At 41.9% G+C, this 16,055-nt stretch overlaps 1 protein-coding gene across 3 annotated transcripts in view; it reads left to right on the forward strand.

The window, feature by feature from the left end:
* Positions 1-16,055, forward strand: part of tspan9a (tetraspanin 9a) — a 782,740-nt gene that overhangs the window by 434,333 nt on the left and 332,352 nt on the right. For 2 of the 3 annotated variants that reach the window (XM_034177075.1, XM_034177076.1), the window contains exon 3: positions 5,498-5,577. In XM_034177075.1, the coding sequence (XP_034032966.1) occupies positions 5,515-5,577 (63 nt within the window). In that variant the 5' untranslated portion in view covers positions 5,498-5,514. Of the gene's footprint in view, positions 1-4,509; positions 5,578-16,055 lie in introns of those variants that run through there. The other variant, XM_034177074.1, reaches the window with a different exon arrangement.

A 16,055-nucleotide genomic window follows, 5' to 3' on the forward strand; every position in this document is an offset into this window, starting at 1 on the left:
ACATTGCTGCATTCATCTTTCCCTCAATCCTGACTAGTCTTTCAGTTCCTGTTGCTGTAAAACATCCTCATAGCATAATGCTGCTACCACCATGCTTCACTGTACAGATAGTATTGGCTAGGTGATGAGCAGTGCCTGGTTTCCTCCAAACCATAGAGTTCAATCTTTGTCTCATCAGACCAGAGTATTTTGTTTCTCGTGGTCTGAGAGTCCTTCAGGTGCCTTTTGACAAACTCCAGGTGGGTTGCCATGTGCCTTTTACTAAGGAGTGGATTCTGTCTGGCCACTCTACCACACAGGCCTGATTGGTGGATTGCTGCAGAGATGGTTGTCCTTCTGGAAGGTTCTCTGCTATCACAGAGGAATGCTGGAATACTTATGTACATGCGATGTCTTAGTTTTTTTTTTATTTGTTTTGTTTTTAATAAATTTGCACAAATCTAAAAAAAAAAAAAAAAACTTCTCACATTGTCATTATGGGGTACTGTGTGTAGAATTTTGAGGAAAAAAATGAATTTCATCCATTTTAGAATAAGCCTGTGTCAAATAAAATGTGGAAAAAGTGATGTGCATTAAAAGCTTTCTGGATGCACTGTATGGTTCAAGTTTAAGCTTCATCAAAGTCCCCACATTATCTCCCATTGACAGAGTCAGTCAATTTTCTTGATCCAGCTCTTTGTTAACTCAGCGGTTGTCATGCTGAACAGTGGATCAAACACTGTGGGCTGGATTTTTAATGCAACATTCATTTATTTTTCTGCTGTGTTTTCAAATCAAGTTCATGATACATATGGATTTTGTGACAAATGAATCGTTTTGTTTTTCTTCTGGAGTTTGCGGGCTGTGGTATTGGTCTGGCATTTTTGCAGTCCTGACTTGCTTTTTAGAGAAAGGAAAAGAAAATATGACAATATATGAATTGTTACGCTATCGCTATTTTTTCCATTTAACATTCAGCACCAGTTATTTTTCCACATCATTACACTCTTCAAAATTACAGCAAAGTTTTTCAAAAGATGGATTCTCTCTCCCACTTTAGAGGGGACTTCATTCATCACGTGGGAAGAAGAAACATTGAAAGGACCTAATATATTTTGAGTTGAATCAGCTACGTTTACGCTGAAATAATGAATAGATATGTGGGAATTCTATACAAGCTCAATAATAACAAAAAACGTCCGCTGAGCAGGTGTTCGCAAGCATGTGAGGAAGTCAGAGATATTACAAGGCTCATACTCAGAGCAGAAATTTATTTGTCCGGAAATTATTATTGTTAGCAGATGTTGGTTAATATGCGGATATAAGAAATATAACTGTTGGATTGATAGCTGGAAACGATTAACAGTATGTTACAGACAGAAAAAAATACAGTTATAGTCTAACAAAAACCCTGGGTTAGGGTTAGGATATGGTTTAGGTCTGTGGTGATCTGTTGGTATTTTCTGGCATTGGGGAGGCCTGCTCGCCATATGTGTCGGTGGCAGCACGGGCTGTTTTCATTTAAAGCCACAAGCAGAGAAATGGATCATTTCTTAAGCCCTGGTCTCACATTTGCAGATATGAATTCCTGAAGGCCACCGTGTATAACCATGTCAGATAGGCATGTGAAGGTCACAGTTGCCCACAAATGTCATTTAGTGCATTGTTTGATGTAAAGCACCAGACTCGTACCATGTGATGGGCAAAAACAACCGTAGTGCTACGGCATGTATAACAACATTACGGAAGCAGCATAGAAATGCAAAGCATTACTAATGGATGTTAAAGTGGTTGGCTCTCACTGCGGTATTGTATCACTTCCTGTTCCGGAGCACAGCGGTGTTTTTCTGTATCTGTTAGCTGTTTAATCTGCGCAGTTAGATTGATCTAGTTATCTAGATTACGATTTGTTTCCCAGTGTAATCTTTGTCTAGCTCAACTTTCAGTGCTTACCAGTCGAGTGAGTATAAAAGAACTTGTGGAGAGCTGGACATGTCCCAACTTGTCCTCTAACACTCCGAAACGGAGGTGTTCCTTTGTCTCGCTTCATCAGCGAATCGGTCGTGACGCGCGAAGCCTCCGCGCGGCTTTCCATGACAAAATCTCTTGTTAAAAGTGAAATCTGCCGGAAAATGGCTGATGTCCAGGTCTTGTGATAACCAGAGAAAGAGCACACGACGGTCTCGTATCCACAGAGCCATCAGCTTAGAAATGATCCAGTGGTTTGTGCCGCGACGTCGCAGCTCGCAGCGCGGCGCACCGACCGTCTTTAAAGGGGTCCTTAAACCTGTAGTTAAAGTCCTTATTCTCTGTGAAGCCCGTAAAATTTTCACTGAAAGCCAGATAAATTTTTCGAATGGTTTCCAGGTGCCAGTCTCTAACAGCTTCTGAAAAAATTCTGATGGAAAAAAAGTCCTTTTCATTCCGCCATTTCCAGACAATGAAAATCCGACGAGGGGGCGGGACCACTCCTTCCACAAGGCGTGCTCACAGGCGAATGACGTCACCGACAGGCGTGGAAAAACTCACGCATGCGCACAAGGGTTCAAGCATGTCTGACGTAAAAACATATGAATGAAATCCATATAGTTTTTGAAAAAAATAAAAAGGTACGATACTTTATGGACAGACCTCGTACTTATCCAAGAATGAGGCATTAACAATGTATCACCTCCGCGTTCATGGGGTATTTTTGCCTTCAAACCACAGAGAATTATTAAGATAATTCAGTGATGTTCCTTGGGATGTGGAGTGAGGTTTGTCCACATTGATTTCCTCAAAAGATGCAGCAATAAATCCACTATGCACCCTGTTGATGCATAGTTCAGTAGTGGGCATATAATTAATATTGGGATGTCCCATTCTGATCAAATCTGACCATGCTCTGATAAACGCATTTTTAATTGGTCAATGTGGGATAAATTAAACCTGATTCACTAAAAACCTGCACAATTCTTCTGGCTTTGTTTCATATGCGTGGTGTCAGTGGAGCGAGCAGCTGGGCTGTACTGCTGCTGACAGAATGCAGTGCATGTTTTAAAAGAACATTAACACAATGTTTCATGTTAAATACACAGTGTTTTATTCACAAATATGATGTATTTATTTTTTTGTTTATTTGACAGGGCCAATGCAATCAAACATAGTACAAACAATGTTTGCAGCTGATGTGAATGTGAAGCACAACGAGTTGATAGCTAATGCTAATTCACAACTCCCGTCCTCGTTCCTAACCCTAACTGTGTGCATCAGTCACAGCACAGAGCCAATAAAAGTGATTTTAAAAAACACACACACATGGTTTTTCTTCATTTGAGCATGCTGCTCACACAGACTGCAGGAGTGGAGCCAGAGGAGTGAAGGGTGGGAATGGCCCTCGACTCCTTTAGAGTAATGTCCCATTGCTGAAGACATTTTAAAGACATTTTGTTTCTCATAATAACAGTGATAATAGTAATAATAATAGCAAAAACAACCTGCATTTTTCAAAGCAGTAAAATGCTGGTCATAGTGGATATCATGGGTCTTTGGCTTACTATTTATAATGTTTAAGAATGAATTAATCTAGTTTTACCCACGTTGACTTTGAAACCAAGTTTGATTTTGACTGATTTATTGATAGCATCAGAAATTGATGGGCATGATTTTGGTTTTATTCATTCTTATTCGGCTGGCATCCTGTACAGCACATGTATTGGCCTGAAAATGTTAAATGTACCATTTTTAAAACAATATAAATAAATAGTGTTAGCATTTATCATTTAGAACAGGTATTGAGGCTGACTGCACGTGTTGTTGGTCCATACATTGCTGGAAAAGACATTATTTTTATTATGAGTGGACCTTTGGTCCATTACCATTTTTACCCAGGAACATCCTTGTACCCGTCGGCATATAGCAGCTTGATGAAATGTTTAAAGACACTGTTGCCTTCCCAGCTTCATGTGGTGCCGTATTTCATATTGTGGCTCCTGGCAGCAAATGAGTTCCCCTCACACGATCACAAGCTACTCAGTGATGAATGAGAGTGAGAGCAACGACAAAGCTACAGGTGAAAAGAGTTTCCAGCCTCCCCCGTAATCCATCTGTTATTGAGAAACTGGAAATAAATCACCTTCTGCCAGTGTTAACTGGATTATTTATGCAGCAACTCATCAATTAAATTACAGATTAATGCTGTGTGAGACGCTGTTTTGGCGCCTGTGAAATTTCAGGTGCCAGTGTCACCATCAGCTCTTCGCACGTAGAAAAACCTGCCAGCTGGTTTTCTTTAACTCACAAACCTGTTGTACAATCGCCGAATCCCGTTACACTGTTACTGGGACAAATATTTTTTTCTTTGCTTTTTTTTTTAGTTTCTCAAACTGTGTTTGGCATCGCTGTCAGCACCGATTAAATTTCTTGGCGCGTATTGTCAAAGCTTTGAGAGTGACGGGCTTATTAAAGACACTGGTATGGAGGAGGAGTTGTGAACTGGATTGGCTGTCTGCTCAGCCAGTAGGGAGGGGGGGGGGAGAGAGAGAGAGAGAGAGAGAGAGAGAGAGAGAGAGAGAGAGAGAGAGTTGGGGTAGAGCTGTTGGGAGAGAGGGAATGCCCGTTACTGGGAGAGTGCAGCACAGGCAGTGTACACGGCTGTGCCGCTGAGTGCAGAATGGCACACTAGAGAAAACAGGCTGGCTCCGAAAGGAAGAGGGCGAACGGGAGGAGCGAGAACGCGTCATAGCATGCTGAGACGGCACAGAGCGGAGAAGCAAGAGAGCGAGGGGAGAAAAGTTCCCAGGTCAGCAGTAGGATGTGCAACTGGAGGAGCTGATCGCTAAAGAGATCACTTGGGGTCCCTGTGGATACGCCGGGTGCAGCACTAAGCAGCAAAGGAAGAGATTACAGTGATATTATAGGATAGGACTGTGGGGACATGTGAAGTTCCTCCCGAAAAGGACAGCCCTGTCATAACTCCGGGGTAATGCTCTTCACGGGACTCCACAGTTACTCCACAACCATCTCAGCCAAACAGGCAGAGGGCACATAAGCCTGGTCTCAGAGACGCTCTCACCCAACATTCTCCACTTGTGGTTTGACCTGGATAAGGTTGTGTTTCCACGCAGCCTTACCTATTTTGAGCGTGAATCAGCAGAGATTTAGAGGGCGAGTTGTTCTGTCCTGTCACCTCTGAGACTATGGTAGTTGGTGCGTCAGGGAGCCCTTCATCAGCCGCTGCAGCCCTAGAGCATGGAGAAGTCCAGCAGTGAGGAGTCAGCCATTCACCGTAGCCCTTCAGTAGATAGTCGTGACTCTGATTTTCCCCAAGCCTCCACCTCTGGCCGTCCGTTTGGCGGCCGTGGATTCACTGCCGGTGCTTTCTACGGCTCCACCGGGCCGCACAAAAGCGCACAACAGGGGCAAGCAGGGACAGCAGCGGACACCGCCGCCGGAGACAAAACCAACAACAAGTACAGCTCACCCAAAGGCAGCAAGTACGTTGTCTTTTACCTGGATCTATCATTTGTGTTCCTTTTAGAATTTAAGAAGTGCAACATGGCAAGAGGCTGCCTCTGCTGCTTGAAGTATATGATGTTCACCTTCAACCTCATCTTCTGGGTAAGTGGATCATTATTTTGTTCTGCACTTTGTCTCCCTCATCATGCTTGTTCACATCTTTTTGTTCAGTGATAATGGTTGAAGTATGGTCTAAGTGAACTGCGATAACAGACTCAATCTGGCTTGATGGTTCAAGTTTGGTGCTAAGAAATGGATGAATCAGTGGTTGGTTTCTCAGATGTTAATACGGTACAGTGACATGCGTCTCTGCAGGCATGGTTTTCCAATTATTACATCAGGGTGTTTATGCATGTTGCTATTTCTGGATTTCATGACACAGTCTGTGGCATTGCACCAGGTCTCCTTTTGTATGTCACACGTGGAGTGAGGTGGACATGGATTGATTAAGTTCACATGTTCAGATGGTTATATGACTTATAGTTAATGGCAGGTTGGATTGTGACTGTTTGCATCAGAATGAGATGAAGTAAAATAGTTAGAATGCTTGCAGTCATTGTAGAGTTGCAGTGATTTGTGTTTGTTTTTAACAGGAAGCATCTCTTCAATCTTGGTTAATATTACTATGAATAATGTAGAAATCATAAATAATTCAGTTCCTTCTTGGCTACCAGGGTCATTCCACAACAAATCACCCAATGGGCTAAACCTCACCTTCTTAAATTTCATGAAACTCAGAACATGTCAGGCCAAATAGATTAATGGTTTCTGAGTTATGGGGCATTGCCTAATTTTGTAAATTTTGCAAAAGAGGCCTTGGCCATCAAATTGTATACGGCCGTAACTCCTGAGCCAATTGTCTAATCGGGACAAACAATGTATGTTTGGAAATGGGAGGACACTATTCAGATCTTTTTATTTCAAACATTTGAATCAATTTTGGGGTGATGACCTTTTGATCTATATATGAACAGTTCAGTTGCAAAACCCAGTAAGTCCTTTTTTTTTTTTTCAAATGGAGAAAAATGCAGTTGAAAATGGAGATTTAAAGGAAACCATATGCGGAAATGCACAGACTTTCATCAATAACATGAAAACTGTTTAAATTCTTTCATATTTTGCACACTGATGGTCCCCTTGACAGCCAAGTACATGTTGGTGTCAACTAAAAAACTATGGTTTTGGAGATACTGGGTTTTGCATCTGAACTCTTCATATTGACCTTGACATTTATGCAGTGGATCAGATTCCATTAGGTCAGTGACCAGTGGATATTGTACCCCAGTTGTTGCAACAACAGGAGCCACACATGCACGATATGAGCAGAAGCACATTAAAACAGTCAAGTAGTCTATAGTTCATCAGGTGTTAAGGTTGGCAGTTGTCTGTCTATTATGGCAGTTTTCAGACTTTCTTTCTTGATCTTTTCTTTTAATGTTAATCTTGCTGCAGAAGTTGAGAGTTAGGGCTCTCCACTTGCTGTGATCGTTAACCACGGAACTCTTGCAAAGCTTTTTGCAAATGTCCTTGTAGCAAAGTAGTGGCCAACCAACTTTTGTTGTTCAGTCAGCCAGCTCACCATGTAATAAGGCTTTAGCTGGCTGGTCATCTTCCATATGGCAAATGTGCCCCGTCCAACAGAGGTGGTTTCTGGCTTATTTGATCTCTGTATCTTTGATGTTTGTTTTTTTTTTCCCAAGGACCTCTTCATTCAAGGCAAAGTGATCCCATTTGATTTGCAGTATAGATGTAAGATCACATTGATGCATGGTTGTTAACTGCTTTATGTGTTTTTGGCAAAGGGGTCCATGTTTCATTGCCATACAAAAGAAAAGGGGTAACATACTTGTGTTAGACATTAATTTTTGTCATTGTAGTTAGATCTCGACAGTCAAGCACTCTTTCTGCAAGTGGTCAACACCATAAGATGCACTTTATGTTCTTACATTAATCACTTCACGCAGTGTGTGCAGACAAAAACTACAGAAGTACTTGAAGCAGCCAAGCATGTCAGCAGACATTCTGTTGACTTCTACTTTAATGATGCTTAGAGAGTCATTACCAATATATATTCAGTATATATGCTGTCCTATTGCGTGTCCTATTCCTCTGGTGTGGAATGACCCTGCACCAGACATTAGCCTGAAAAAAATAAAAGAATAATTTTAAATGGGCAGGATCAGTGGTAGCAGAAGATGGAGAGTAGAGTGCAGAAATAGTCCACAGAGTGCAGAGAGGGTTAAAAGTCCTTTTCATAAGACAGCGTTGAGACATGAGCGGTGAAGAGAGTGAAGGAGAAGACGTTAGCTGTGGCGTTAATGTGAAAGCTGAGACGGATGTGTGGTTTTAAAAAGCAGGACAGAAAAAGAAATGAGAGAGTCAGAGGTGCAGTGGTTGTAGGAGAAATATCTGCGAACTATGAGATGATGAATATGTTGGTAAAAGAGTGATGAGAAAGTAAGAACGGGCAAAGAGGATGACGTGGAGGTGAATGGATGGGTTCATCAGAGAACTGAAAAACTCTGGAGTGTGGAGGAGGTTCAGGACCAAGTTCAGTCCATCAGACACACATCAGCTCCACATAGGAAAAGATGAGGTGAAAGTCGAACTTTATTTAATTAATTAATTCATTTTTGGTACATGCAGTACAACTGAACTGAACTTCCATACCAAGTACTATTTGGCTCTGTGTAAATAAGTATTAGTGTAATTATCCATGTTTGTTGTCATTGCAGTAATAATGGTTAATGGCTCATGGTACACAAAAGCGCTCTGTGTCATGCTAAATTGACTCCGGATTGGATTTCACCTGGGCAGCTTGCGGCAGGTTTTGCAGTGTGCCCATGCATGGGCATTTGTTGCGAAAGTGGGCATCCTCTGAATATTTACAGAGTGGATTATAGGGCTTACGGGTTATGGGGCCAAGTTCTTTGTGCAGATGCACTGAAGCGTGAAGTGTAAAAAACGTCCCAAAGCTGGGGATTGCACCAACCCAGACCCACCATGAGCTCTGCTAACTAGGCCACATTAGAGGCAGCACAGTAGGCATTAGCTGGAGCCCAGCTGTGAACAGGCCAGCATTAAGAACGCACACACGTACACATGCACCACACAAACACACATCTATCTCACTGCCTGTTCCATACAGCAGAGCTGAACCCAATCACTCTGGGGCCTGACTTAAATGGAATATTTAAGGGAATGAAGGGGTCTGGAAAGCTTTGCTGATAGTGGATTCATTAATTCAAACATTGACTTTCCCTGATGTGAACACACCCTCATTCAAAGTAACTACGTGTACAGTAAGTGTATGTGCACGCTTTGGACTTGACACCAACACACTGTGGATTTGGGATCAAAATATAAGTAGTTTCCTTAATTGATCATCAGTCAAGTTTTTGATTAGAAAAGTAATTAAAGTCTCACAAACTAATCAAACTAAATGCACATTGAAACAGCTGAAGCAGTCTGTTGTCACAACACAATACTAGCACACCAACAAAGTGCCGTATTTTCAGAGTACAAGTCACACTTTTTTCTGTATGTGGAACACACTTTTTAACACATTTCCCTGGAGGGAGCTTTTAAATTCCAAAAATAATCAAGATGGACAGAAACATGTGGGATGGACAACATTTCAGATATGACATGATGCTATTTGAACACCAGAAAATGTCAGATGGACACAGACGGAGAAGTGAACATTGGATTTTTGCAGGAAGCCCTCAGCTTCAGGTGGGCAACATACAAACTCTTACATTGAAAAAATAATCAAGATTGACAACTTTTTTTCATTTAGTGTATATAGCGCCAAATCACAACAAAGTTGCCTCAAGGCGCTTCACACAAATAAGGTCTAACCTTACCAACCCCTAGAGCAAGCACACAGGCGACAGTGGTATGGAAAAACTCACTCTGATGATTTGAGGAAGAAATCTCAAGCAGACCAGACTCAAAGGGGTGACCGACTGCTTGGCCCATGCTACCAAACAAATAGACATGTGATGGACAACATATTGGATGTGGTTTCAGTTTATTTTAACCATAAGTTGAACAACATTAATAATGTCTGTTCTTAATGTCTGAATTCAACTGTCTGATTCTAGGATAGTGTGAGGTAGGGCAGACTAAATGTAAACACACTTAAAACAAAGCTCATCCTAGATTTGTGGTGAGTCAGAACCAAGACAATCAAGTACACTTCCATAATGTATTTCTTCTTCTTACATGATCCAGCACACAGGTCCCTCAGTGTTGAGGACCACTGTGGCTGGAGAATATCAAGGAGACATTCACATCCTACCTAGCTGTGACCGGTAGATTGTTACCTTCGACATTTGAGGGTGGACCGGTTTTCCTTGTCAGTGGTTGCGATTCAAGACCCTGTACAATTCCGTACAGTGGTGGATGTGGCCACACCAGTCTGACATCTTACGACTTCATTGTGAGAGGTGGGTTTTAAATGCCACAACTTTACAAAAAGGAATGTGCCAACAACGAGCAGGGTCACTGAACTGGTTAAAAGAAGGACTACATGCAACAGGTGCTTGCTGTGGTTAATCTGATGAATTTGTGGAGTCATCAATTGCTAGGTAACCATTAATCTTCCAATTTGGAATAATATTTTAGCTTTTAAGACATCTGCCTGTGATTTATTGAAAGTTCAAAGCCACAGCCTTATTTGACCTCAATAGAGTATTGGACAGCAAGACTCTGAACATTTGCTTGGGTTATAGAAGAGATCACACACTGTCTCATTGCTCCTCAGGTCAACCTTTCATTGAGGTCCCAAGGTCATTCTTATCCACTATCATCTTCAGGGACAGCCGGAGCGGATTTGTGCAAAGGGGCTTCCTTCCCATCTCTCTCCGGGATCAGTTAGTTCTTAACCCCTTTTAGTGGCAAAAACCCTGCTGCTAATACCCCGCTGCTACACTCGGCTAATAAGGAGGTGCAAAAGCGGCTTTGGATTTAGGGCTGGTGGGCTGAAAGAGTGGAGTGGAGCCTACCTTGTTGCCCTCCGTAAAAATGAATTACAGACATCCCGAGAGGGTGTCGCAGCGCTGCGTTTAATGTGAGATTCAACAGTGTCATTGTGCATGTATGTGTGTGTGAGGTTGTGGGAGTCTTGGGATCTTAAATGGCTGTGGACTTTTTCACAGCACATCACATCCCCCGCTGTGCAGTAATTGAATTTTTACTCTAGTAATGTTCATTTAATGAACACCCACCATGCATATTCCATCCTACTCTTGCAGATTGATTCTTGTTTGCCGGTCTCCTCCATTTAATTTTAACAACAGTTTAATCACTATCCCATGGGGAAATGTCCGCAGTGATAAAGGGGCCAGAGCGCTCTCTGGAGCTGGTCACCATGGTGTGTGACAGCTCATTGCCGATTGGCCTCCCAGTGAACTCCATTTTCAGCCAGCAGGATGACCAGAAGTTTACTAAGGGCTCCTGCAGATTCTTAAAACATCTTAAAAAGGCATTGAATTCAGTAACCTATAATTAAGGCCTTAATTGGTGTTAAAATAAACTTAAAGTAGTCTTTCAAAAGTCTTAAAAATAGGAAGTAGGATTTTATTTGTTTTCTTCTGACAATGTAATTAAAAATATCAAATTAAATGGCAAAGTCTATTTTTAAAGAACTCAAAAGATGCTTGCAAATACATCCCTTTGGCTTTTACGTTGTTTCACGCGGGGTCGCCACAGCAGTTCCTCCTCATATCTGCATGTTGATTTGGCACGTCTTAAGCCAGATGCCCTTCATGACACAGCTCCAAATTACATGGCAAATAGACAGGGGTGGCCTTGAACCGGGAACCTTCTGCACTGAGAACAAGCACACTAACTGCTTGGTCACCACCCCCAGTAAAGACGGTTCATGCTACACAAATCCAGACAGCGGAACAAACAAATAATTTGTTTTTTACTGGGATTCTTAGAGCCAACACACTTTTAACTAGCTCAATGTAGCGTGACGACATGGGGAAGTGTAAATTTAATGAAAACTCATTCGTAAGATTTGGCATCCCACCTTAAACCAATGTCAGGAAATATATTGGAGGCACGGTGCATTTTATACAGGGAGTCCTTCAAACTCAGCGTGAAGTCTAGGCAGTGAAGTCATACATGCAAAGCGAGAAACTACAGAGTGCAAAATCAGCGTGCCAGAAGATGCCACGTATGTCTCATTTCTGCTCTGGTTCCGCTCTCATCTCCTCTCCACCTCTGCCTCAGGTACCGGCACCAGCGTTAGCAAATCTTCAAACAACACTTGGTTGTACACTTACAGTACCTTATTGTGATGTTGGTCTTAAATTTCATTACAACTGGCATAAAAAAAAGATGTAAAGCTATCTTGGCTGAAGCTGAAGAACACTTGGTGTTGAGTGATGTTGGGGACAGTGGGCCTGAGCCCTTTTTGGCATGTTGTATTCTGACACCCTTGGGACAACGCTGCTCTACTCCCGACACTCCAGGGATCGTAACACCATTGCAGCTGGTGGGGAGAGTTTTTTTTTTTTTTCTTTTTTCCTCTGAAGATCTGAAATCTCGTCTCTGAGCTTGAAGGGGAATGGTGCACTGCAGTAACCCAACACCAGGTACAGCAGGGGGCTCTTCTTTCTGACTGTGTGTATACACACGCATGCGACCATCTTTGAAAGTGTGTTCTGCACCCTCACGGCATTTGTTCCGCCAGGCTTACAGCGGTAACTCGAAGCATAAGGTAAACAGCGGCAGGAACTCCAAACATCTCCATACATACGCTCATTCTCAGGCCTCCCCAGCAGTTGTTCAAGGCCATCTGGCTCCTCTTTCTTATGGAGGATTAGAAGAAGTCTGAGCTGCAGGGGGAGCTTCGGCCAGATTAGAACAGCATTAGGATTGAGATCATGGCTCCTTTGGTCAGCTCTATGCTCAAGCCAACAATCATCAAAGCAAATTGTCTTTGTGACAAAGTGTGTAGTTTAGCAGGGAACGGATGTTTTGTGCACACGCGTGCTCCAGCATAGTCATACATACACACACACACACACACACACACAGAGCGATAGAGAAAGAGAGACTCGGGAAGTGTTTGACCAACAAGATCAGGTGATTGATATGAAGCGTGGTCAGCGTCAGCCTTGTGAGTGTATCGTGTCATTGTAGCTGCTTGGAGCGAGGATTTGAAGCTGTTTCTTTGCAATCGATTCTTTGTTCTCAGCCTCGACTGCTAATCCCTTCAAGATTCAATTTATTGTCCAATGCTGCTTCGAGGTTTTCTTGTTTTAAATTATTTATAAATGGCCTCAATGTGGGTTTAATTAGGCTTCTTTGACAAAGACTACGCTGAAAGGACTGTGAAAACAGATCTCTACAAAGCAAATTAATTAAAACAGTCTATAACAAAATAATTATTGCATAAGGTGGAACCCTCTTTAAATCAGTATTCACTTTGTGTGTTGTCAGAGACACTTAGAGCCTTTAGTTTGTGTGGACACACACTTGTCATTGTCAAATATCTGGACACAGCAAATTTTTCATCATTCTTTGAAAAACTCATGAAATTCTTTTAGAATTTCATATATATATGTGTGTGTGTGTGTGTGTGTGTGAGCAGATTATTCAAGCTCCATGATGCCCTTTGACTCTCATCCCATGCATGGTAGCTTTGTAAACATGATGAAGATGATGCTGCTTTGGCCTACGAAACACACAGACTAAAACAGTTGATACCCTGCAAACAATTCCAGGTTTTCACACCACTATCATTTTTTTTGTAATAATGACATCAGAAAGTGACTTTGCCACAACGTAATTCACAAGACTCCAGACCACGTTGCTACAACATTGTAGGATGACTAAGCGGAACCAGTATTTTGCTGGAAAATAATAGGTTTTTCTCATCGATTTATAGTTAATGCGCTAGATGACAGATGCAGCCCGTGGGCTGTTGCCAGGCAGCCGCCATCTTGCTTAGCATTATTATGCATCATCAGGCATTAGATTAAATAAAAACCAATGATGCGCTGACTTAAACTTGGGTTAAAGTGATCTAAAAATGCTGTTTTATGCAGCATTCAGATGCAGCAACTGTCAGAATTTGGCCTTCTGGTGGTATGCAGTCTGTTTTATTTCTATTTTCGTTTGTATTTATGATCAGTCTGTTCTCTTGCGCTGTCTTTCTGCTTGGGTTTTCTCTCTCCTGCTCTTTTCTTGCCTCTCTCTCTTGGTTCTTGGTGGTGGGCGTTTCTCTCTGTCTGGCCACACCCCGGTTCTGAAGATTTCCTCACACCTGTTCTTGATTTGCAGCTCATCACCTGGGTGCTATTTAAGCCTCACAGTTTGCTCTTGACCCTCGCCAGATCAGTGTGCCTTGTGCCTCTTTCCAGCTCAGTTCCTCCTGTTTTTTGCCTTGCTCTGATAGCCTCATTGTGTTTTTCAGCTACCTGCCTGTGTACCTCGACCATGCCTAATGCCTGGTTCACACGGCATGATAATTAGGCCGATATCGGACCCGATCTTCCCCTTCCGACAATCTTAAGGACGCCCCAACAATCGTAATGTTGCTAAAGATAATCTTATCAGATATTCCTGCCATGTGTGGTGTGTTAAGAGCGCTCTGACCTGCTTGGAAGGATGTCATGGGCACTCCGATCAAAATCGGGGATATTCAACATGTTGGATTACATGATTGGTCTTGGCCCGATGTCACGGCGTGTTTGGGGCCTTCCAACTACAAACGAGCACGCAGCCTGCTGAATGTGACCTGTAGCCAATCAGAAAGCAAGGTGATGGACGCACGGAGCTGAATCTAAAATCAAAACAGCTCTTATGGTGCACCAGAAAGTCCGGTGGTCGCGCTGTCTCTCCACTCCTTTGAAGAACGCCTTTTCTTTTTGTATCGTTTTTTTCCTCTGTTGTAAATAGTCCACAAACTATCCCTGTTTGTTTACTCTGAAGTCATGTTTAATCTCGAGAGATTTTGTGAGATTTCCTGTCTGACCTGGGAGGATTCGTGTGTTGACTTCACTGTGTGGCTGAACACCACACAATGTATGACCAAACCTGTTAGATCTATGATTTTTTTTTATGTTCACGTGTGTGGTGTTTCAGGTTTTGGAAACCAACAGATAATTTTAAAATCTTGCCGTGAGAACCAGGCTTAAGCCTGATGTTTTTGTTACTGTTGCTCTTTTTGGACTGCCTTTCTGTGTACCGACTCCAGCATATGAACCCAGTAAACGCTTTAACTCTACTGAGCTGTGTACCTGCGTCTTGCATTTGCATCCGCCCTGCTCTGCCAGCCAACCTTGATAGCAACAAGCTGACAGAGGCTTGTAGAGTGAGCATTCCAGAGTGTGTATTATATCTAATATAACCATGGTTTGCCAGTTATACAGCTTCATGATGAAGTGGACCTGAAGAAGACATGAAAGTTCAGCTACAATTTGCCAGAAGGCACATCAGAGATGCAAGCTTAGATTTTATCTTTTTTGTTGGAAGAAAATTCTGCTCTGCCCTGCTCCACTATGAAGCTATGAGTAGTGATGCAAAATTCTAAACTTGCACTCTGCATAATTTCTCCAGTCGCAGCCACAGACGCCTATAACGTGCTCAGGGTTGTCTGGGTATGTTGGTGACTTTCCTCACTCCTCTTGTTTCCTAAAAACATTCTGGACTTGCATGCCATTCCAACTCATTATACAAGCTTTGCTTAATTTATTACCACCCTTGAAAAATGTCAGCTACCTATTTTAGAAACACTACCCAATCTAGAGTCCGTGGATCCCCATGGGCACAGTGCTAATTTAAGCCTTAAAGGTCATGAATTGCACAGGCAGGGACCTCAATATGGTGCAGAAATGTCTGTTTCATTTTTATCATTCAGGTTTTTAAAATGAAAGCGATCTTGGTGAAAAAATATAATTTTTAAAGGAGTAGTATTGTGCAAAATGACTTTTTAATCTAGCTTTTAGAATGTAATGTGATAATGTTTGACATTCAGCAACTTCAAAGTCCCACAATTCAATGAGTATGTTGACAGACATCCTGCCTTAAGCATCATTTATAACTAGCACAGCTTGTTTGACTCTCTATAACATATATATATATATATATATATATATATGTATATATATATATATGTGTGTGTGTGTATGTATGTATGTATGTATGTATGTATGTATGTATGTGGGTGTGTGTATTAATTGATCACAAAGCTTGTAATTAATTACAACCACATTTTAATGTATTTTATATTAGCATACAGCCAAACTAAAACCACTGTAATTAATCACCAATTTAATAAGCAAAAATCTAAAATTCAATGTAGATTTTTTGTTGTTGTTGTTGTTTTGGTAATGTGTTACTCTTCTCCTCCTTTGATAAGTTGTATCTCAACCATACATTAAGCTGTGCCATTACAGCACCATATCGGAATACAAGGCCTAATTTGATATTCATGTTTACAATAACAGTGCGAGTTCTGCAGTTTCTGTCCTAACGAGTACAACAGTGGTGGTGTTGATATCAAAGCCGCTCTTCTGTTAGGCAAGAGAGAACCAAATGTGTTTAGCATTCATGAATTC

This window comes from Thalassophryne amazonica, chromosome 8 (assembly GCF_902500255.1).
Source record: "Thalassophryne amazonica chromosome 8, fThaAma1.1, whole genome shotgun sequence".
NCBI classification, from domain to species: Eukaryota; Metazoa; Chordata; class Actinopteri; order Batrachoidiformes; family Batrachoididae; genus Thalassophryne; species Thalassophryne amazonica.